The 23,133-nt window shown below is 35.3% G+C and overlaps 1 protein-coding gene and 1 pseudogene across 1 annotated transcript; both read left to right on the top strand.

The window, feature by feature from the left end:
* The first annotated feature begins 1,767 nt into the window (after nucleotides 1-1,767).
* Nucleotides 1,768-7,244, top strand: LOC113340178 (kinesin-like protein NACK2). The gene is made up of 15 exons (XM_026585389.1): nucleotides 1,768-2,007; nucleotides 2,564-2,827; nucleotides 2,940-3,029; nucleotides 3,141-3,241; nucleotides 3,381-3,494; nucleotides 3,605-3,686; nucleotides 3,778-3,845; nucleotides 4,087-4,146; nucleotides 4,238-4,362; nucleotides 4,453-4,651; nucleotides 4,880-5,014; nucleotides 5,134-5,223; nucleotides 5,312-6,169; nucleotides 6,266-6,570; nucleotides 6,755-7,244. Exons 2-15 carry the CDS (start codon nucleotides 2,587-2,589, stop codon nucleotides 7,083-7,085), a joined length of 2,799 nt encoding a protein of 932 aa, XP_026441174.1. The 5' UTR covers nucleotides 1,768-2,007; nucleotides 2,564-2,586; the 3' UTR covers nucleotides 7,086-7,244.
* A 741-nt stretch (nucleotides 7,245-7,985) lies between these two features.
* On the top strand, nucleotides 7,986-10,607 carry LOC113339639 (annotated as a pseudogene).
* The last annotated feature ends 12,526 nt before the right edge of the window (nucleotides 10,608-23,133 follow it).

Below are 23,133 nucleotides of genomic sequence, written 5' to 3'. Positions count from 1 at the left end.
AACACGATCAGTAGAAAAATTCCTACCAAAGTATTTTTATTTTTTCAATTCTACTTGATTGACAAAGCTTGCCTATTTTTTGTGAAAAAATAAATTGTATTGTGTTTATAACCGTTGAAGACATAAAGACCACTTTTAAAATAAATTCGCGTTGCATTTATTTAATTTAAATGAAGAAATGTAATCAATGTACATTCTAATATGAAGTTTATGACTTTAATTATGAGGGAACCAATCAATTAAAATTTGTAACAAAATATCTTACAACTTTCATATCCGTCGAATGTCTTTTACTGAGATGAGATTGGGATTGTTGGATGCAACGTTTGTCTCTCAAAATGTTATCCGTCCGTCCAAGATTAAAAACCCATTCTGTTTTGTATTATAGATTAACAGAATCATACCCCCTTTTCATGTTAAGCAATTTATTACGCAGCATAGATTTTCTACCAGTAAATAGATTAGAAAAACTTTTAGCACGATAATCCCAAACCTGCTTAGATGTTGTTTGACCAAGGATATCCTTCGAAACAGAGGAGCTAAAAGTTGCATGGAGTCACTTGGATCCCCCATTTTCACCAATTTCCTCTATGGATAGAGATGAGATTGAGTCTTGTTGTTGAGGTGGAGGTTTGATTAGCAGTGAGGCTAGTCCATCTTGCTAGGTCCGCTAAGGGGGTGGGCCCGTATTTTTGTTTCAATGTGACTGGTGTTTCACCTTTCACCGACAGCGACATTCGTGCTTTTAGACCTGGGAAAGCCATCTCCAATGCTATTCTCCACAAACACAACAAATACTTAGAAAAATGCTCAACACATAGTTATGGTTTTGGTATTTTGGCATTCTCAATCTCGGGAAAGCTCAGTGAAGACATTATTGTCTTTTTGAAGAGGTTGAAAAATTGTTTGGCTAACAATAATGCTAATAAAGATTTAGGTAGTTTTCTTTTTATAAAGTAGGTGTGGCTATTCAAAAGGGTGTTGGCCCAGCTTGTTGCTCGACTGCCAACTAACTCTAACTCTTTATAATTGTATTCTAATAAAAGCCATCTGAGGTGATGTTTCAATAAATAAATTAAAAATAGAAGGAAAAAAAAAACAAAAATTGTCCATCCACCCACGTTGTTAGGGGTGAGCATGGGCTGGTATGGACCGGTTTTCACCTCATCCACTTCCAATCCAATAATTACGGATTTCAAATTTGACATCCACATCCATTCCAACATCCAACGGATTTGCATTCAATGGATGCATGGATGGACAGATTGGATACGGATAATCCAATGGATTTGTTTTAGTTAAAATTTATAATAAAGAAAATAAAGCCAACACAACTGACTCCTTATAAAACCTACATATTCTATATATGTATAAAAAATATAAAAATGCCATGTACAACACCCAAGCAAACCCCTTAATAATTCTTAAATGATCCACAATATTTTCTAGAACTATATAAATTCCCTTAATTTAACGGATATGGATGTTCAACGGATTTTCAAGATTGCATCCGGACCCGATCCATAATCCGTTGGATTTTAAAAATTTCATCCTCATCCAACCCATTAGCAAACAGTTTGGGCATGCATCCACAACCCATTAGCAAACAGTTGGATTTAAATCCGCGGATTACGGGCGTAATGCTCACCCCTACACGTTGTAGCCTTGTAGGACTCTCAACTCCCAGGAAGCCCAATAACCCGACTTCTATAAAACGGAAAAAGGAGACGTAATAATTGAAATTAAATAAAAAAAACGGAAGAAGAAATAGCCGTTACATTTAACTTCGAGAACTTCATAGAGGAAGAAATTCAAACCCCAGAAAACAAAAAGAATCGTTTCTCTCTGTGTAAACACTCCAATCTCTACCAAATTTGCGTCCTTCATCACTAGAACTGAGTTCATGTACAAAAACCCCTAATTTTTCTTGTTGAAGTTGTAATACAAAATTTGCGTTTTTAATTTTGATATAAAAGAAAGAAGACAATTTCAGAATCTTAATCACCGGTAAGTAATAATCGTTCTCTTTCGATTCCTTCTTTGTATGAAATTGTTGGATTCAGGTGTTTTTGTTTTGTTGGTTTCAGACGTGGTTAGAAATTAGGGTTCAGGAAATCTTGATTCTGTGATTTTTTTTGTTGTTTTGGATCAGAAATCGAAGGTTTTTGTTCTTTGCGTAGATTTCAGGTGATTTTTGTTGTTTCCATATATGAAATTAGATTTCAGGTGATTTTTATAAAAAGTAAGAAAATTAGGGCTTTTCTTTATGGTTTTTTTATTGGTGGTGACGGATAGTACTGGTGGTAGTTGTGTGTGGTGGTAGCTGTGGGTGGTGGTGGATGATGGCGGTGCTTAGTATGGTGGTAATTTTGGGTAGCATGTGTGGTGGTGGCATGTTGGTGATGTTCTTGATCGAAATCTATGAATCTTTTAGGGTTTTCATTTTAATTAATCCCAGAATGTAACAATTGATGGTTCTTTTCTGCTAAATGTTATAAACCTTTTTTTGTCAATATGGTAATCTTTTGGATTTCAACCTAATGTCACAATTTTCTGATTGCAGGTTGTTGTTGTTGTAGATAGACAATGATTAGAACACCTCTGAAATCGGCATCAAAGGGAGTACGAACCCCTGCGAGGACCCCAGGAACTCCAGGAGGAGCACCAAAAGTTCGAGAGGAGAACATATTTGTGACAGTAAGAGTGAGACCTTTGAGCAGAAGAGAACTAGCAGTAAATGACCAAGTTGCGTGGGAGTGTACCGATGAGCATACAATTTTGTCTAAGAATTTAAACAACGAGCGCTCTACAGTTCCTTACACCTTTGGTAATTCCTAAACGTAAATTAAAAGAGTTCTTGTTATATTGTGCTTGAAAGTATTGAATTCAGAATGCTGATATTGGGTTTGGGGTTTGTTTTTTATGTGTACCAATGTCAGATCGTGTATTTGATATGAGTTGCTTAACTCAGAGAGTCTATGAGGAGGGTGCTAAGGATGTTGCATTATCTCCTCTTACTGGAGTTAATGGTGAGAGATGTTCTTTTATACTAAGAATTGTCCTTATGTGTTTAGGGATTCACTATTTTGATTGTAGCACTTGTATGGATACCATAACTGTCAATCTGTTTCTTTCTGCAGCAACGATATTTGCATATGGGCAAACCAGTAGTGGTAAGACATTTACCATGAAGGGGATTACTGAAAGTGCCGTCAAGGACATAGACGATCACATTAGAAACGTAAGTTGATTCATTTTGTTTCATTGGAAGAAGCATTCTGATATATTCTTTAAGCAGTTGGTATTTGACCAATTATCTTCGGATTTTGTTTATGAATTTTGTATCTGAAGATTTCATCATATATATGTGATGTGTGCAGTCTCCAGAAAGAGATTTTGTACTAAAGATTTCTGGCATGGAGATCTATAACGAGACAGTCATGGACTTGTTGAATCGAGACTCTGGCCCCCTTCGCCTTCTGGACGATCCAGAGGTATGTGCTTGCCAGCATTTTACGAAGTTTAAGATCCCATTTGGTTCTTTTTTTTCTTTAAATCTTTATGACGTATTGGATTTGTTCTGTATCCTTTTATCTGATTGTAGAAAGGGACAATTGTTGAAAAGCTGGTGGAAGAAGTAGCGAAGGACAGTAATCATCTGAGGAGTTTAATAAACATTTGTGAAGGTATGCATGTTCCTCTGCTTTACTTGTCAAGGGTTTTACTTTATATTTGGCAATTGAAAGTCACAATATATACCACGATTTGTATTTGCAGCTCAAAGACAAGTAGGAGAAACTGCCTTAAATGACACAAGCTCAAGGTCACATCAGATTATAAGGCTGGTGAGTCTGATACTTCAATTCATTGATTTTAGTGGATGTCGTAAGTTTGAATATTGGTTGAGTTTGTCATGTCTGTTCCCTGCAATATCATTAGTGAATGAGAGGAAGCGCATGTCTTTTTTATGTTAGTCATCACGAATTTTGTATTTTAACTTTTAAGTGATTCTGATGAGGCTAATAAAACCTTACTGAAAGGATCAAAGTAAAAAACTAACAAAGCGTTAAAACCTTTTGCTTTCAGACCATAGAGAGTTGTCTCCACCAAAACTCAACCAGTGTAAAGTCATTCGTAGCAAGTCTGGTATGTTACACTTCTTTTCCCTTCTTTGGATGTGCAAATTGGAGTTTACTAATGCTAAATTTGCTTATTGGGTTGCTGGCTATGTTTGCAGAATCTTGTGGACCTTGCAGGAAGTGAGCGTGCAGCTCAAACAAAAACTGATGGGACGAGACTGAAAGAAGGGTCTCATATCAACCGCAGCCTTCTTACTCTAATGACAGTGATAAGAAAACTCAGGTTGATAGTTAAATGGGAACAAGTAGAAGTCCTCTAAATGTGTTTTTGTTCTGACATACACTAACACTTAGTTTTTGTCTGGTTATACAGTGCTGGAGGAAGGATGGGTCATATACCGTACCGAGATTCAAAGCTTACCCGAATATTGCAACCTTCACTTGGGGGCAATTCTCGAACTGCCATTATATGTACCATGAGTCCTGCCTTGAGTCATCTGGAGCAATCACGAAACACTCTCTCATTTGCTAGTAGTGCAAAGGAAGTCAAAAATACTGCTCAAGTGAATATGGTATGTATTCTGCTAATGAAAAAGAAACTGAATTTTATGACATTAGCAAATTTAAACCCTGTCCCATAAACGTCTTTAGAAACTGAATTTAAACCCTGCTACATGAATTATCTGTCTCCGTCACCTGAACCTCTGCTAAAGAGAAACTGAATCATGCTTGGTTAAGTTTTCGGGTGATAGAAACATCACATGTGTTTTTTTCATCACATTTCGTTTCCTTTGTATCAGGTTGTTTCGGAGAAGCAACTATTGAAGAATTTGCAGAATAAAGTTGCTTTGCTTGAAGCAGAACTGCATTCTCCAGAACCTCCTTCTTCATCTTTAAAGTCCTTATTGGTAGACAGGGAGATGAAAATCCAAAAGGTGTAGTACTCAATCATTCAGTTGCAATATCACACCAAGCTGAAGGCCAATAAGTTGAGATTTTTACAATATTGCACCTAGTGCCGTAACTTTTAACATCGCGTCTCTTCCATGTACAGATGATGATAGAAATGGAAGAACTGAAGCGTGAGAGAGATCAAGCACAGTCAGAACTTGAATTAGAAAGGAAAATGCAGAAAAATAAAAGGGTATGTGGGTGACTTTAACTTGTGTTCTCTTTTTATATTCATTCATTTATTTCTGTCTTTTTGATGAACTTCGGTTCTTGTACTTCAGGGTTCTCCTCGTCACGTAGTCAGGAGTCTTGCATTTCCCACTGAAGATGAGTCAATATCTGATGATCATATTTCATTGAGTGGAAAGAGAAGCAAACTGGGAAGGAATACAATGATGAGGCGGTCAACTGCAGATCCTTCCATGCTTGTGCATGAAATAAGAAAACTTGAGAAGCGACAGAAACAGCTTGGTGAAGAAGCAAATCGAGCTCTAGAGGTTCTGCACAAGGAGGTCTCATCTCAAAAATTGGGTAGCCAGGATGCTGCAGAAACCATTGCGAAACTTCTTTCAGAGATTAAGGAGATGAATTTTGCTAGCTCAATATCAGAGGACATCAAAGTGGGAGGGAAAACCAGCCTGAAGGAAGAAATATCTCGGTTGAACTCAGAGGGAGTCACTATTGCTACTTTAGAAAAGCAACTTGAGAATGCGCAAAATTCTATAGACAAGTTGATGTTGTCTCTTCCATGCAAGGACAAATTGGGTCCGTCTCCTTTAAGGAACAGCACCAATAGGTCACATATGTTACGCTCACCATGCTCACCCTTGTCCTCTTATTGTGATGTAAGGGAGTCTGAGCAGGAAAATAAATCTCCTCAGACTGTGGATGTAGTTCACCGTGCACATACACCGATAGAACCTTGTAAAGCTACACGGAAGAAAGAAGACTGTAGGGGTAACTCATCGAGGGAAAGTACACCAGGCTCACGGCGCAAAAATTCCGTAAATGTAAAAAGAATGCAGGAGATGTTCAAGAATGCAGCCGAAGAAAACATAAGAAGCATCAGAACTTATGTTACTGAACTGAAAGAAAGGGTTGCAAAGCTTCAGTACCAGAAGCAACTTCTTGTCTGCCAGGTTAGAGACCAATTCCCGTTATTTGGTTACATATAATTGTGATACTCTTTCTTTACATCTACAATAACTGATTCCCATTCCTTATGCTGATATCAGGTATTGGAGCTTGAAGAAAATGAGACTTCAGCTTCGGAGTCAGGTCTATCAGCTCAGTCTCCAATGTCATGGAGGCTTATTTTTGAGGAACAAAGGGAACAAATTATCATGTTATGGCACCTCTGCCATGTGTCAATAGTGCATCGTACACAATTTTACTTGCTATTTAGAGGTGACCCAGATGATCAAATGTATATGGAAGTTGAGCTTCGAAGATTGACATGGTTGGAGCAGAAGTTGGCAGAGGTAGGCAATGCTAGCCCGGCTCTTTTAGGGGACGAACCAGCCAGCTCTGTGTCCTCAAGGTATATTTTTCGTCTCTTCATGTTTCTTAGATTAAAGCTAATATTCAAACTTGAACTTGTTTCAACGTCTTAAATGCATCACTAAGCACTGAACCAACTCTGTGGATTCGTGTAATAGCTACTAGAAATTACTCTGAAACCTTGTTGGTATACCCTTTTCACCCTTTTTTTCTCCGGTTTGCAGTATCAGAGCACTTAAGCAAGAGAGAGAACAACTAGCTAAGAGGGCGACATCGAGACTAACAGCACAGGAACTCGAAATGCTCTACATAAAATGGGATGTCTCAGCAGGTGGGAAACAGAGGAGGCTGCAGCTAGTCAATAAGCTGTGGACAGACCCACATAACATGCAACACATCAAAGATAGTGCTGAAGTTGTCGCGAAACTAGTTGGATTTTGTGAATCTGGAGAGCAGATTACAAAGGAGATGTTTGAGCTCAACTTTGCTTTACCTTCTGATAAGAAGCCATGGATGGGCTGGAACCTGATCTCAAACTTACTGCAACATCTGTAAAGAAAAAGGTTTCATTGCCTTTTCAAATTTTTTGTAGCAATCTCTTGTTGAATGAATGTGTTGTAGAGGTTAGAAAATTGAAGCTCACTGTTGCACACCATGTACTGAGTCTGACCTGACCGTGTATAAAAAATGAATAAACACTTTGTTTTGCCAGTACATCGATATTTTGAGTTCATTGGCCAGCCAGCAAAAGAAGAAAAAGAAGAACAGAAATGTTTGGTGTACCGAAGCAGTGCACCGTGATGTTTGGTGTGAGAAAAAAAGTGGTGGACCTCACCCTTAACCCCATCCCTGCAAATCTCCAAAGAAAAAGAAAAACAGAAATGTTTAGTGTACCCAAGCAGTGCACCGTGATGTTTGGTGTGAGAAAAAAAGTGGTGGACCTCACCCTTAACCCCACCCCTGCGAATCTCCCCCAGGACTACCCTAATGGCCCTTGGATCTGATCACGGTACACTGCTTCGGTACGTGTATCATTTCTGAAAGAAAAAACAATCAGCAGGTTATACGTGGTAGATTACACCTAGCATAGATTTGCACGTTTTCTGCACTTTATATAGATATATAAGACCATTGACAGTGCCAATAAATTTTTAATAAATATGTGATGAATGCCACAGTACTACTTGGTACCTACTGGGTCTTGAGTTTAAGTGGGTTGGACATTTGTCCCAAGGAAGGAATTGAAGTGACCCATGCCATGAATTAAAATTCTATTGGTATGCACAACATTATTGGAATGCATTAAACAAAAGACGAGAGTAATCAATGTATGGATGATATCAAAGAGGTACCACTATGTTCTTAGTATATACAAGAGACCGGCCTTGCATAGAGGAGAAGATGCAAGTACTGTCCAGATATAGCTAGCTAGCTAGAGTCGTAAATCAGCAAATCATGGATCATATATACTATTTTGGTGCATGCTTTATGGCTTTGTGCATAGTCATATTAACACATTATTTGTATAGATGGAGTAACCCAAAATGTAATGGAAAATTACCACCAGGTTCTATGGGATTACCCTCTCATCGGAGAGACCATTCAACTATTCATCCCCGGCAACTCGTTAAATATGCCACGCTTCGTCAAGAAGAGAATTGCTAGGTAATTATAACGGGAATTGTATTTTTGTATTCTTCTTCCAGGAGTTGATGTAAATTTCTAACGATCAACAACTAATGGTCGATCATTTTTCACCAGATACGGAACGTTGTTTCGGACCAGCTTGGCTGGTCATCCAGTGGTAATATCGACTGACCCGGAATTCAACTACTTCATCTTGCAACAAGAAAGGAAGTTAGTAGAGTTGTGGTACATGGATTCATTCACTACCATTTTAGGGGGAACTGTTAATGCAATAACAACGAGTAGTTACATTCACAAGTACATAAGAAACATAATTCTAGATTACCTCGGTACAGAAGCTTTGAAAAATCAGCTTCTCGCAAAAATTGAAGTCATGGCAAACCAAGGCCTACAGTCTTGGTCTACTCAACCATCCATTGAGCTCAAAACATCCATTGCAACTGTAAGAACACGTCTATGTTATATATTGTTGCTACTACCTATTTCGTTTGCACTCAGTAAACGGTTTTACTATAATATTTGGTGCAGATGATATTCGAATTGACTTCAATGGAGTTATATGGTTATGATTCTTCCAAATCATCCAAGTTCTTAAGTAAGATGTTCGTCGACTTCTTTTCAGGTCTTATGACCTTTCCCCTAAACATTCCGGGAACTGCTTTCTACCGATGTATGAAGGTAATGAATAATCTCTTCAACATTACACTACCTAGCTTAAACTGATGATTTTTAATATTTGTAACTGTGCATGGTTCATTTATAGAACCAAAAAGAAGCCGTAAAGCTTATGAAGGATATTTTTGACGAGAGAACCAATTCGCCAGAGAAGCGCCGGGGCGATTTTCTTGATCAACTCATAGATGACATGAAAAATGAGGAGTTCTTGACGGAGGAATTTGTGGTTAAAATTATGTTTGCGCTGCAACTTGCCAGTTTCGTATCTATTTCTGCGTTAATGACAGATAATCCTTTAGTGATCAAGAAAGTAAAGGTCAGTACTGCTATACATTCTTTCTAACCGGCCATCCATTATGCAAAGTTAGGTCTGCCACTGAATTCACGCTTGAAAAAATAGATGTATTCAACAATTTCCCCTTTTTTTTTTCTTTTTTTTGTAGGAAGAGAATGAAGCAATTTGTAGAAGAAAGGAAATTGTGGATGCTTCACTCACATGGAATGATTATAAATCAATGACTTTTACTTCTCAGGTATGCAATCTAAATACAAGAGTACGTAACAAAGCATAAGCGGTGCCAAATATGGGCAAGTTGAAACCAGCTCTCATAACGATAGATGACTAACTTTATGCTATCATTTACTGTTTGCCCTCTTTACAGTAGGATTTTTTTTATTTCTTGCCATCTCTTAGCTTTAATCTTTGCTCTGCCACCGTAACAAAGGTAAAAATTTAGAAATGAGGCACAACTTTAATATCCGGCTAAGGAAAGTTGTAACAATCCTTTGAGTATAATTTTGGCAGGTACTCAATGAAACATTTAGGATGGCCAACATAGCCCCAGGAATTCTACGGAGGGTGATCAAAGATATCCATATTAACGGTACATTGATACTAATTTATAACTAAAGAAAATCTCAATTAATTGATGAGCTCTAAAATGATAGTCCATTCATTGTAATATTATCCTTTGCAGGATATGTAATCCCAAAAGGATGGACACTTATGGTTGTTGCCACAGCTATTCACATGAACCCAAAAAAGTTTGATGAACCTCATATCTTTAATCCATGGAGATGGAATGTAAGTTGCTGTATGTTAATGTTTGTATTAGATTTTTGTTGTTTGTTGATACTAATTTATTTTATTTTTTTGGTCCATTTCAAGAATATTGGACCAAATGTATCAGCAAAAGATTTTGTGCCATTTGGTGGTGGGATGAGGAGTTGTGTGGGAGCTGAGTTCACCAAGGCGTTGATGTCTGTGTTTTTGCGGATTTGTTTTTTTTTTTTTTTCAGTTTGACGAAAGTAGAAGGAGATACACCACCGGGGGAAGGTTTTCGCGTTAAAATTACAGCTAATTAGGTCGTCAAGACTCAAGTCACCCACAGTGTACATTAGCTTTTTAGTTATGGTGCATAATACTCAGCTGAGCTGATGCGGTGAAGGTTAAGAAGGTTGCGGTGTATGATAATTAAGCAGTTTTGGCACATGTGTGCAGTGTGTATGTGGTTTAACGTCAAGTGTGCCGTTTACTTTTAATCATACATACGGTTTACTTTTTCGCATACATAAAAGTATGTACATCATATTAGCTGAGCTTGCTTACTTTTCTGTATGTGATTGCTGTTTTCACTGGCAATAGCCGTTGCACTGTAAGGCACTTGCTACTTTGGGTTGATTTCACTGTAAGGCTGGGTCTTTCAACTACTTTTAAAAATGGGAAAAATATTGTTCGGTCCCTTTTTAGGTGAGCCCATGTCAGTTTGGTCATTTTGAGAAAACGCCTTTACTGTTTGGTCCATAATTATTTAAAAATATTAAATGGACAAAAGTACCCTTCCGTGTTAATTTCTACTTATTTTTTGTAGCAGTTTATTCTTCAAAATGAAATCTTATTAATTTCTATTTATTTTTTCAGAAATCACCTAAAAAAACTAGAGTTCGTTCCACAAAATGAACTCCATATAAAAACCTAAAAAAATCAGAGTTCATTCCAGAAAATGAACTCCATATAAAAGCCTAAAAAAAAAAGAGTTCATTCCAGAAATAAACTTCATATAAAAAACTAAAAAAACAGAGTTCATTCTAGAAATGAACTCCATATAAAAACCTAAGAAAACAGAGTTCATTCTAGAAATGAACTCCATATAAAAACCTAAAAAACCAGAGTTCATTCCAGAAATGAACTCCATATAAAAACCTAAAAAAAAAAGAGTTCATTCCAGAAATGAACTTCTTCACATCATCTTCATCATCTTCGTCGTCTTCAATAGCAGCAACACTAAACAAACCCTAAAAACTCTGTCGTCTTCAACATCACGAGTTCGTCTTCAAACATCACCACGAGTTCATCTTCAAAACAGCAAAAAAGAAAACATCACGAGTTCATCGTCGTTTTTATAAAGATTCATTATCTTCAACCGCAGTAGCAGATCAAGAAAAGCAAGGTTCATCTTCAACAACAGCAGGGAAAAGAAAATTCTAAAGCAAAGAGATTCTAGATCTGAAAAACAGGAAGAGAGAGAAAGTAAAAATAAAAATAAGATATTTTCAAGGATTTTTTTCTATATATGTGGTCCCAAAAAGATATTTCTGTCACCACATATGACATTTACATCATCCATGACGTCACCTTAGGACCAAACTATAATTTTTAGGACCAAACTATCATTTATTTTTCCAAAAAAGACCAAACAGACAGTTGACTGAGTCAACTGGACCAAACTCATCCTAATATTTTATTTCTAGAACCTATTGGTATTGCCTAATTTATTTCCTTTGAAAATAGTAGATTCACAAAATCTTGTGGTAGATCACACGTTGCTTTGATTTGCACATTTTCTGTATTGCATATATATAAGATCAGCGGAAATGACAATGATGGATTGATGGCCACACACAATCATGCTAAAAACAATTACAACACCAATAATATCTAATTTAAAGAGTTGAAGATTTCCATAAACCAGAACTGATGAGGACAGAGGAGGAAAGCTTTAAGAGCCGTTTTATTATAACTCAACTAAGCACCATGGAAATATACCGTATAAATAAAAACCTCCCTAGTTTGAGGTCTATGGATTTCTTCATCTATCCAATAGAGAAGGATAAGGGATGTCTAAAGTGTGTCATAATACCAAATGAACTTTAATAAATTACCTTTTACATGAACTTTAATAATTCTATTTATCTAAAATAAATACAAAACCTAATTCATTTCTGCTAATAATCTTTGATCAAAACCAATTTTTTTCCAATTTCCATGATAATCAAAAATTAAAACCTAATCACAAACAATAATTCAATCCTCCAATTTTTTTGGGGTTTTCAAACAGTATTTCTCGGCGAAAAACAATTCAAGTGATTGAGTTAAATCATTTTAATCTGTTCCTTTTAAGAAGGATTCGACAATGATTTAACCATGAATCTCTGTAATTTCTCATACAATTTTTCTGAAACCCAACTAGATTCGGTTGATATAGACATTACCATAAACTGATTGTTGTCGATGTTCTCCAGAATCGATAGATATGATACACCTACATAAACCGATTTCGGGTTGATATGATGAACATCAACCACAATCGATATACGTTAATGCATATATCAACTGATTCATTAACCATGTTTGAATTTTTGCACAAGCCCTTAGTATCTTTATATTATAGAACATGAAAATACCAGTTGAACACAAAAATAATAAGGTCATTCCGACGTCGGACGAAGAAAACTAGTTGGCTAAGGGGATTTATGAAATTACTTCATAATGATCCCTTTTCTCTTTTAGTGACACACCTCAAATAAAAGGCATAGGCCTCAACCTAGGGAGGTAAATAAACTACTTCAAATCCCACAACTCACATGAAATTTACTTTATTTTAGTCACATAATATTCATATGGTACCCGCTATTCCACGAAAATGTTCAACCGTTCGAAAATTCTAAGTTTATGGTGGGATGTCCTGTGATTTTTCCTGCGTGACCTACAAATCCAAAAGGTGCTCCCTGCTAGTATACTGGTTGGGGTCCCGAGGTTGTGCCACGAAGGACTAACCGTGGGATACGACTCAGCAAGGCCGTCTTTGACATAGGGCCTAAGGATCGACCGCCCTAGGCCCAAAAATCAGAGGGGCCCAAGAAAAATCGTTCATTACCTACGTACTTGCTCTCATCTTGGACCTAGTAATAATCGTGACTTGAAGAACATAAAGAGGGAGCGCAACTCGTCCATGTTAGGGCACAAACTTTGACTAAATACAATTGTTTCCTATTTGTTAACAATAGATAGAAAATAAGTAAGAAGAACTAGCAAAGAGTAAAGATAAAGATCATATGCATGCATTGATTAGAATTCAGAATATTCACTTTGATTGAATTTCTTTGTTTGATCCTTTTTGGTTTGGAAATTAGTGTTAAAGGTTTAAGGATTGTGATCACTTGAAGAACATCAGTTGTACACTAGTAACAAGAACCTTTTCGAAGTAAAAGTTGTCAAAATTATATCTGAGATCAACTATGTCATGCATATGAAATGATAAATGGGTTAGGGCGTTAGGCAACATAGCTATTTAAGCATGAATTTTCGGATGATATTGATCTTCACAACATAACTAATGATTTTGCAACTAGGATCCAGCGGGCAATCTTTACAGGATGATGTTTTTTTTCCTTTGCGGTATTGTTGGTATACTTCAAAGATGTTTATAATTTCTTAGACAGGTATCATTTTCACCTTAATTTTAGTTATTTTTGCACCCTTATTAGACTTTTACCTGCATGCATCCATAGGTTGTTTGATTACTCTTTATTTTTTTCAGTTATCATTTATGTTTTTCCCCATGTATATATATAAAAGAAGGTCTTTTCTTAATGTTCGCCCCGAACCTCTAAAATGTTAGAGTCGACACTGCGACTCAGTATCAGGTCAACTTAGCAGAAATGCTAATTATTTCTCTCTTTTTACATATATAGTTTTTTTAGTGTTTCTTTTAAAGGTGCATTTATAACGACTCAACTAATATTTTATCAACACTAGATTTCTATTAAAATTGGACTAAACGTCCTATAAATTGTTTAAGCACTATTTCTTATTCTTTTCTTCTTGATGGGAGTTCAAGAGGTCATTTCCATCCAAAGAGAGGTCTGAAGCAAGGGAATTCCATGTCCCCTTCCTATATTCTATTTTGGTTTATGTTTTTTTATCTGTCTTCTTGTTTATCTGTCCGTTCTGTTTATAAATATATTTTCCTGTAAACTATCAAATATACCCTTTATTTTTATAATTATAAAATCACTTTTAATATAAACTCAATCCAAAATCTTAAATAATATCACTATATATAAGGAAAAAATTCTATTCAATATATTTCATATTAATCGTCATTCCCTTTTTAAATATTTTTTTATGGACAACTGTAAAGCTTCTACCTATTCATACATAATCTTTTTATCTGTATTAATTTTAATAATAATATATCATTTAATGGGGTTAGTAGTCATGACATTTGCTATCGTACCCTTAATATCTTAACTTTGTCAATTAGGACAATTAATAAAAGATGGAGGGAGTAAAAAAAATTTGTTTTGTTTTGATCGGTAAAGAATTTGATGCTAACGAGTTTCAAACTCAATCAACTGGTATCATCATTAGTGCGCATTGGGCCCATGGAGTTCTCTGTTGTCTTAAGTTATCATCTAGGCATCCCAATTTTTGGGACAAATAGTTTTTGCCCTTGCAATAAAGTCATGGCTATTTTCGTGTGAGTCACACTGTGCTAGTAGCGTAGGTCTCAAGTTTCGACACCACTTGGTAAGAGATATCTTTGCAGATATTTGTTACAAAGCTGGTGTATCTTCTAGGAAAGAAGTTTCTTTATGATTCTTATCTGATAGTGACAACATTTTCAGACCTGCTGAATCCTCGTTTATTATTTGGAAAATGGTCGAGATGTTTGTTTTCACGTGACAGGTGTTTCCCCTTTCACAAGCAGCGATTCTCTCAATATAACTCCAGGCTACGTTATTTATAGTGTTGCTACCCGTATAAGCAAGAAGTATCTCGACAAGTGCACCGATCAATGTTATGGGTTTAGCATTCTGGATTTCTCAAAGTTAGGGGAGTTTGGTGAAAACACCATAGCCTTTTTAAATAGATTAAAATATAGTTTAGGTAGCCAAAAGATGTTAATATTAGAGTGGACAGTTTCCTTTTTCATAAGTTAGAACTTGCGGAGCTCGGCTTGTTGTCAGGCTTCCAACTAGTTTCTTGTAAAACTCTTTTCTTCGATAGTAGATGAAGTTGATGATTAAAATAAGTAAATAATAAAACGGGTAGCTAGCTTAGCTGGCCATTCCTTTCCTCAACGGTTTGATGCTCTTCAGGAGGTCCGAGGTTCGAGTCCCCGATGGCACAATATTGCAGAATTTGACATGGAAGGTAGAGTTAGCTTGCACCCCTTGCGACCTAATCAGTCTCCCCGTTTTGGCTATTGTGGCTCGTTCCTCATGAGGCTCGATGGTAGGCTTTCAACTAATGTAGTAGTATGTTGTTGGAGCTTAGCTTGTTAGGCTTCCAACTAGTTTCTTGTAATAATACTCTTTATCCAATAATAATGATAGTAATAATAAAATAATAATACGGTCTCGATATACTCTTGGTGTCTTTGTGAAGACATGACAAGCTTCTCGAAGAGATTGAAGAACTATACTAATTGTTTTTGTTATAATTTCAATATAAAAATAAGGAATTATCTCCCTTATAAAGTATAGTTTGGACAACTTAGGCAAGTTAAAGAGTGGTCCGGATTCATTTTTTGGAAAACTAAATCCATGGTTGTGGTTTGCTTTAATTAAAATTAATCATTATGAGTGTTTTATTAATTAGTTTATCATTAATCTCTCATAATGAATAATTTATTAAATTTTCATCATTTAATGTCCTCTTAATTAATCTAATAAATATGTATTTTTACATTAATAAATAATTTTAATAAAAATTATATCAATAGAAATTAGTGGTTAGTAGTGGAAGAAATAGTGGCTGGTAGAAGCGGTGGTGGTGGAGGCGATAATATCAATGGTGGTGGAAAAAATAATGCCGAAGGGTGGTTTTATGGTGGTGATGTTGGTGAATGGTCGTGAACATTATTAGTTCTGTGTATTTACAACACATGCAACATGGTATCGTGAAAGATGTAGTTGGTCATCACGATTGATAAAAACATATATCATATTTTGTGAAAATATGAAAATTTGGCTATAAAAATTTGTGATTAGCCAGATTATGAAAATTTGGCTATCACAGGTCGTCGGGGTTTTAATCTATTCAAAACTTTTTGGTCTAGAAATGTGAGATTTTCTCAAGATCTAATTTTTCGTTCATATATGTTTAGACTTAGTAGAAATAGAATTATGATTTCATCTTGATTCAAAAACGGGTTAAAATAAAATTGATTGCAATACAACAAAGTATATAACAATAAAAATATAATTGAATAAATTAATTAACAACCTAAGTTTGTTCAATCAAAATTTTACTCATGATGCGTGTGATTTAAAATTAGAGGTACGAAAAACGGCCAACGGGAGGACGCCACGGTTGTGGTGGAGAAATAAATGGTATTAGATGGTCTTGTAGTGGCGGCGGCGGTTGGTGAATAGCAATAGGCTACGTTAATTTTGTGTCGCTACAAAATTAGTAACATTATAAATTAGGAGTTGTGGTTGATGGTCTTATTAATAAAATAATCTCGGTTAAAATACGTGAAAGATCAAAAAAAAAAAACCAAAAAATGTCATGTTATATAATTACTACAAACAATTGGGCACAAGGTAAAATCAATACACAAAAAATTACTTATTATCGGGAGGTGTCATTGTGGTAAGGGATGTACCCTAGGTATGCATACTTTTCTGCCTATTTCTTTGTATTGTATTATACAATGAAGCTTCGCTAAGTTAGGAAGATAAAGACCGGTCCTGATTTTTCCTTCTAATTGGTAAATTCACGGTTTCTGTCAATCCAATGAATACACGTTTATTTGAGAAAAATTCATTACATATTCTTTTATTCGCATCTCAAAAGTCAAAGTCAAAATGGAAAAATTTGATCAGCTGAAAATAACAAACCTGCCTTCCCATAAAATTGACCAATTGATTTATCGCTCACATTCGGTAGGATGAGTAGGTTTGAAAACTCTAATTCCTTACTTTAGAGCAAACGAAAATCAGAAATAAAGTTGGGAAGGGAGATAGATTGCGGAGAGGAAAAAACTCAAATTTAAGAGTATACTTCCGCTCAATATTGTTTCAATTTTCTCTCAATCTTCGTCCACCAAAATGTACGTCTGTGACCTTAAACTACTCTGAGCTAACAACATATGAGAAAATCCTTTTATATATATATATATATATATTGTTTCATGTATAATTTTTTGGAATTTCTATCATTTTCTTGAATAAAATTTGTTGTATTGTATATTTAGATGAAGCATACATTTTCAAAGATAACCTTATTGATTACAATAACCTCATGGTTGAAATTCAGGGGTGCCTGTATTTTGTGATTAGTCGAGTTATGAAAATTTGGCTATCACATGTCGTCGGGGTTTCATTTATTCACAGTTTTTTGTCTAGGTTTAGACATTAGAGAAAACAAAATTTTGATTTCATCTTGATAAATAAACTTAGAGAGAAACTTATCTTCATAAATAAACTTGCATTAATCTTACATTATAAATGTCTTTTTACATCACAAATATCTTATAATTATCTTTATAAATTAACTTTCACTTAAAATTTTACTAATTTTTCATTATAAAGTCTTATAATTTTTAAACAGATTTTGGTTTAGCGGGAAAGAGTACGATGGAGAGTGGAACATATTACAATAAATTGGATGGGAGCCTTGCAACAAGATGGGCTCCAACCTATTTTCGAATGACAACCCTAAGTTCCTAACCTAGGGAAAAGAAAATCTCTCACTTTAACATTCGCAACATTAAATATTCATCATTAAATAAATATAGTTTCATTATTAAATTTTTTGTTAATGTTTTCAATGTTTTATGATTATCTTAATAGATAATTTTATTAAATAAATATTAAATTCGTTAATAATCATATAAGTCGGGTGGTATTTGCGGGTGGTGGTCCATGGAAGCTGGTGACGATGGTGATGAGGTAGTGGTGGTGGAAGTGCAGGTGGTCAGTGTGGTAATCAGGTAGTGGATAATTCTTATTCTATATCGTTAGGACACAAGTAAACTATTATGAAAGTTCTTGTTGATTTTTTTAATGTGAAAATGGAAGTTGTGGTTTTTTTTTTAATGTGAAAATAAGCTGGTAATAATACAGAAGAAACAATTGTACAGGTTGACCGCAATTTTCCCTAAAAACAACCTTAGAAGAATTCAAGGATGATAGGGTAATAATCTTCACTCGGTGGTTTCTTCGAGACACTATTACGGTCAACCTAGCAATTCTCAAAGAAAAAAAACATCAAAAAATATTGTCACTATATATATGCAACAAAAAGATTACAACGGTTAAAACTGACATATTCTTCTTTTACTTATTATGAAGACTGGACGGCACGGATGAAGTTCTAATTTATTTTATAAAATATGGCTTGTGATTTGGAAAAATAATAACAACTTTACCATATTTTGGCAGCCCCATACATCGAAGTTGTGAAGAAGGAAATACCCATAAAGTACCACATGACATAACGTGATTCAGTTTTATGGCAATGCAACAAAGTAAAGCATGCATAAGACTGCCTCATGGACAATCCTATTAGTGGGATTAACCAACATATAGGGCCGCGAAAGTGAACTAGTATGCTGCAAGCACTTCTCCTCGGAATGAGGAAATTAGGAGCAGGCCCAGAATTTTTTTTTTTCTTACCGCCAGGCCCACAATTACTTTTCCCTACAGTCGCACCCAACATTATTTAAAATTATTAAAAACGTGCAGAGTTCCTCAATTACCCTTCAACGATTCTGGAAAGTTTTATTAACTCCCAAAAACGGTCGGAACCATTTCTTTTCTCTTCTTCTCGTTTTTTCTTCATCCGTTTTTCTATTCTTATTCCTCCATAAACACTGTAATGGATGATTGATGATTGAAGTTGATCAAACTCTAAAACCAATGATTGAAGTTGATCAAACCCTAAAAATCAATTTCAAACTCTAAAAAACCTTAACCCTAGAATTCAGTAGAACCAAAATGGATGAAACACCAACAAAAACACGTCTTCAGAAATCAAAAGAGAAGAAATTAGGTACTAAAACTAGTTTAATCGATCTTATTCTTGCATGCATTCGATACATTTGATTTTATTTGATTTTCGATTTTAATTTTTGTTCTTGATGCTTTAGATGAAAAAGGGAAAACCGAAGGAAAAATAAAGTCGAAGAAACAGAAAAAACCCGGTGAGATTTATCATTAGCTTCATCTGTTAGTGTTTGATTTTGTTTTTTTTGAATTTTTTTTTTTTTAATCTTAAATTTTGTTGCATGACAGGTTATGCTTACAAATTTTGTTCTTGTTCTGCAGATGCATGACAGGGTATGCAGCATCAAATTAATGTGTGTAACTTGTTATTCAGATGCATGATAGGTTATGCTTACAAAAAAAAAAAACACTGCATAACACCTATTTTTAAGTGTTGCTTTTTAATTTTTATCTGTTTAAATTTTAACTTTCATCTGCTTACCAAAGTTACTGCATAACTTAAATAGCTTATTTATTTGTGTGTTGAAAAGATCCTGAAGCAACCCCGTCAAGGAAGTCGCAGAGATTAAAAGATCAGGTGTCACCTCAAGTATCACCTAGTTCACCTAGGCCTGAAAAAGCTATTAAGGAAAAAAATAAAGCAAAGAAAGCTGCACCAAAGGAAGTATTGGGTGATGATACAGATAATGAGGATGATAATACAAATGATTCCGAAGATGGTAAGATTTGCTTGTGGTATCTTCTGTGTGATATATTGTTTAACTGGTGTTATTGATTTGTTTCAATATGATTTGGCCTGTTTCAGTGAGGCAAGCTGTTGATCATCAGAAGAAAAGAAAAAGACATGAACCCAAACAATCGAAAGACCTGAAAAGGATGAAGAAGAAGCAAATCGAAAGATCCGAGAGTGAAGAGGAAGAAGAAGAAGAATCTAATAAGCAATGTGTTGTATATAAACAAGGTGCGTTGAATTCCTTCCTGTTCCTGTTATGCATCAGTTAATAAACTTCTCTTATCATTTACCTGCTTGTTTGTATGTAAAACACATTATGCTTGTTAAAAAAATGCATAACAGATTATGCCTTCTTAAAAAATATGCAGAATATGTTATGCAATCAACTGTTTGCTTATGTAGTATTAACTAGTAGTGCATGATAGATTATGCATGGTAAAATATGTGCATAATGGTTTATGCAGATGTATGAGAAAGAGGCATGTGTGGTTAAATGCATAATAAGTTAAGCAGGGTTGTGTTTTTAAATGCATAATAAGTTATGCACCTTAACAAATCAATGCATGACATATTATTCAGTTTCAATATTAAATGCATGACTAGTTATGCATTGTTTAGACTTGCTGCATCACAGGTTATGCATATAAAAAAATGTTGTTATATTTGTTATGCATTCCTTTGTTGTTCTAAAATAGCAGTTCTAAAATGCATTTTTTTTGTTCTTTTTTTTTTATGCAGTTAAACCTAAAACCAAATCTGCAGTTCAAGGAGGTACTTATAGAGCAGGTTTCCTTAGGGTAGGTCACTTGTTTAGTAAGATAAAAGACAGAGGTGGTTTGAATCCGTTGCAGGCTAACATGATGAATGTGTGTGTGTTTGGAAAGTTCTATAACTGGTTATATGCTGCAAACATGACATACTTGGATGGTAAGAGCAACAAGCTGATGGATGAAGTCTTTCTATCATATGACCATGAAGATTTGAATCAACATTCATTCAAGTTGTCTAAAAACAAGTCCATAGCATCAACGTCTAGTGAGCTTGCTGTTACATTTCTGATTCCAAGAATTGAAGGATACAGAGGAAATGATATTCTGACTTCGAAGGCAGAGCTAGAGATGACTCAGTCACATCCTCTCGTCAAGCAATTCCCATTCAAAACAAAGCCAGGATTTATCAGCAAAGATCCCAAAGAACGGGTAACAAAGGTGTGGATAGATGATATTGAAAGGCTGGTGTTGGAAAAACTTGATAAGAAAGGTCATGAAGAGGAAGTTGTCTGCCTTATCTGCCTTTACATGCTAGTCGTCTTGTTCTTTTGTCGTTCAAGTGGAGACAATTTAGACGTCTCGTAGGTTGGTTTGGTTAAGGATTTGGAAACCATGGACTCTGTCTCTTTTCCTGATCTTATTCATGAACACCTGATGGAGAGCATCAAGACGGTCAAAAGAAACAATCTTGATATCAGGAATTGCAGTGGTTGCACTATATATTCTCTTGTGAGTTAGTTTTTATTTTTACTTTCATAACATCTGTCAATAAATATTACTTTCTTGGATACAAAATATCTTATTAGTTATTATTTTTTGCATCTTTGGTTGGCTGAGCATTCTAACATAGATGAGATATCATCATACATCGTCAAGGTCATTTCCAATGCTACACCGAGAGCTGCGAAGTGGGACTTGGCAGCAATGAAGAAAGCAATGCTCAAGAAGAAAATTACTTTCTTAAAGGTACCTGTTTGTGAACATTTCATGATTTATAATTAACCTTCATGCATCTATGAAAGTATCTCTAAATTCCTCAAAAATGAATGCATAATAAGTTACGTTAGCAAAAATGGATAACTGCATAATAATTTATGCACCTTAATAAATCAATGCAAAACATGTTATGCAGCCGAATATATGAATGCATGACCGGTTATGCATTTTTCAATATTGAAAAGGAGTTAAGCAGGGTTGTGTTTTTAAATGCATAACAAGTTATGCACCTTAAAAAATCAATGCATGACATATTATTCAGTTCCAATATTAAATACATGACTAGTTATGCATTGTTTAGACTTGCTGCATCACAGGTTATGCATATAAAAAATGTTGTTATATTTGTTATGCATTCCTTTGATGAGTGTCATTAATCATGTTGCAGTATAATGAGAAATTTAGAGATGAGTACAGTGCAATGGAGATGGAATTCTGTGAACCAAGAAAACCAAGAAAAAGGAAAGAGATATATGATCTCGTCGCAATTAATCTTGAAGAGAACAGGGACAAGTATGAAGAAGCATTTCTGGATGCGATTAAGATCATTGAACAAGAAATGTGTCCCCCCGATTGTGCTGAAGCAAGGTTGCAGATCATTGAAGCAAAGCTGAAAGACATGAAGCAGACTCAGGAGAGGAATAGACAGAGTGGAGTAGACTTCAATGAAAAGTTGTATAATTACGTGAAGGAATTGCTCGTTGATTGTGGCAACATAGAAGTGCAGGAGGAGTCGTCAGGTGGAACTAGTGTCAATGTATCATCAGCTGAGCCAAGCGACCTACTGAGCCAAAACTTGCCAAGGAATGAGACTCTTGTTGAACTGGTATCTTCAACTGAACCACTTACACAAGAATCAGTGTCAGAAGTTATCAGACTCGATAGCCAAGACCAAACGGCTAGTCAAGGTATCCAGTCTTCACCTTTCAAGTTCATGGACATGGAAAAAGCTGTTAATCTCTCCAGCGACGACAAGGAAACAGAAACTCAAGTGACTTTTTTGTCGGTGGTGATGATGACATTCTTCCAGAAACTTATAAGAAAGCAGAAGAATATGTGGTGCCCACATTTAATCTGCATTTATCACAACCTGCTGCTGCAATTAAAGATGATGCTGGTGGACCACAACAACAAGCTGAAAATCTGCAACAACCCGCTGTTGAGATACCACAACATCAAACTGGAGAACCACAACAACCAGAAGAGCCAGTGGCTGAAAAGCCACAACAAGTAGTTGTTGAGATGGTTGTTGATGCAGAGAAGGAGATGGTGGTTGAGAATCCTTTAACTCCTGGTGCCACACAAGATGCTGAAAAAAAAGGCTATAATGAAGATGCTGAGGTGGAGACCATTTCAAAAAACCTGGTACCTAAAATATAAACATATTTTGTATTTTAAAACTTTTATAAAAGCAACATAACATCTTTTATTATGGTATTTTTATTAATGTCAAATCAACTATGTACTACTTATTATTTTTAATCAACTATAACCTGTTTACTATATTGTTTTTTTGCTGTTTAATCAACTATTTACTTAATT

This window comes from Papaver somniferum, unplaced genomic scaffold (assembly GCF_003573695.1).
Source record: "Papaver somniferum cultivar HN1 unplaced genomic scaffold, ASM357369v1 unplaced-scaffold_21, whole genome shotgun sequence".
NCBI lineage: Eukaryota > Viridiplantae > Streptophyta > Magnoliopsida > Ranunculales > Papaveraceae > Papaver > Papaver somniferum.
Note: the sequence above shows the minus strand (reverse complement) of the source record. Positions and strands in the feature narration are given on the sequence as shown.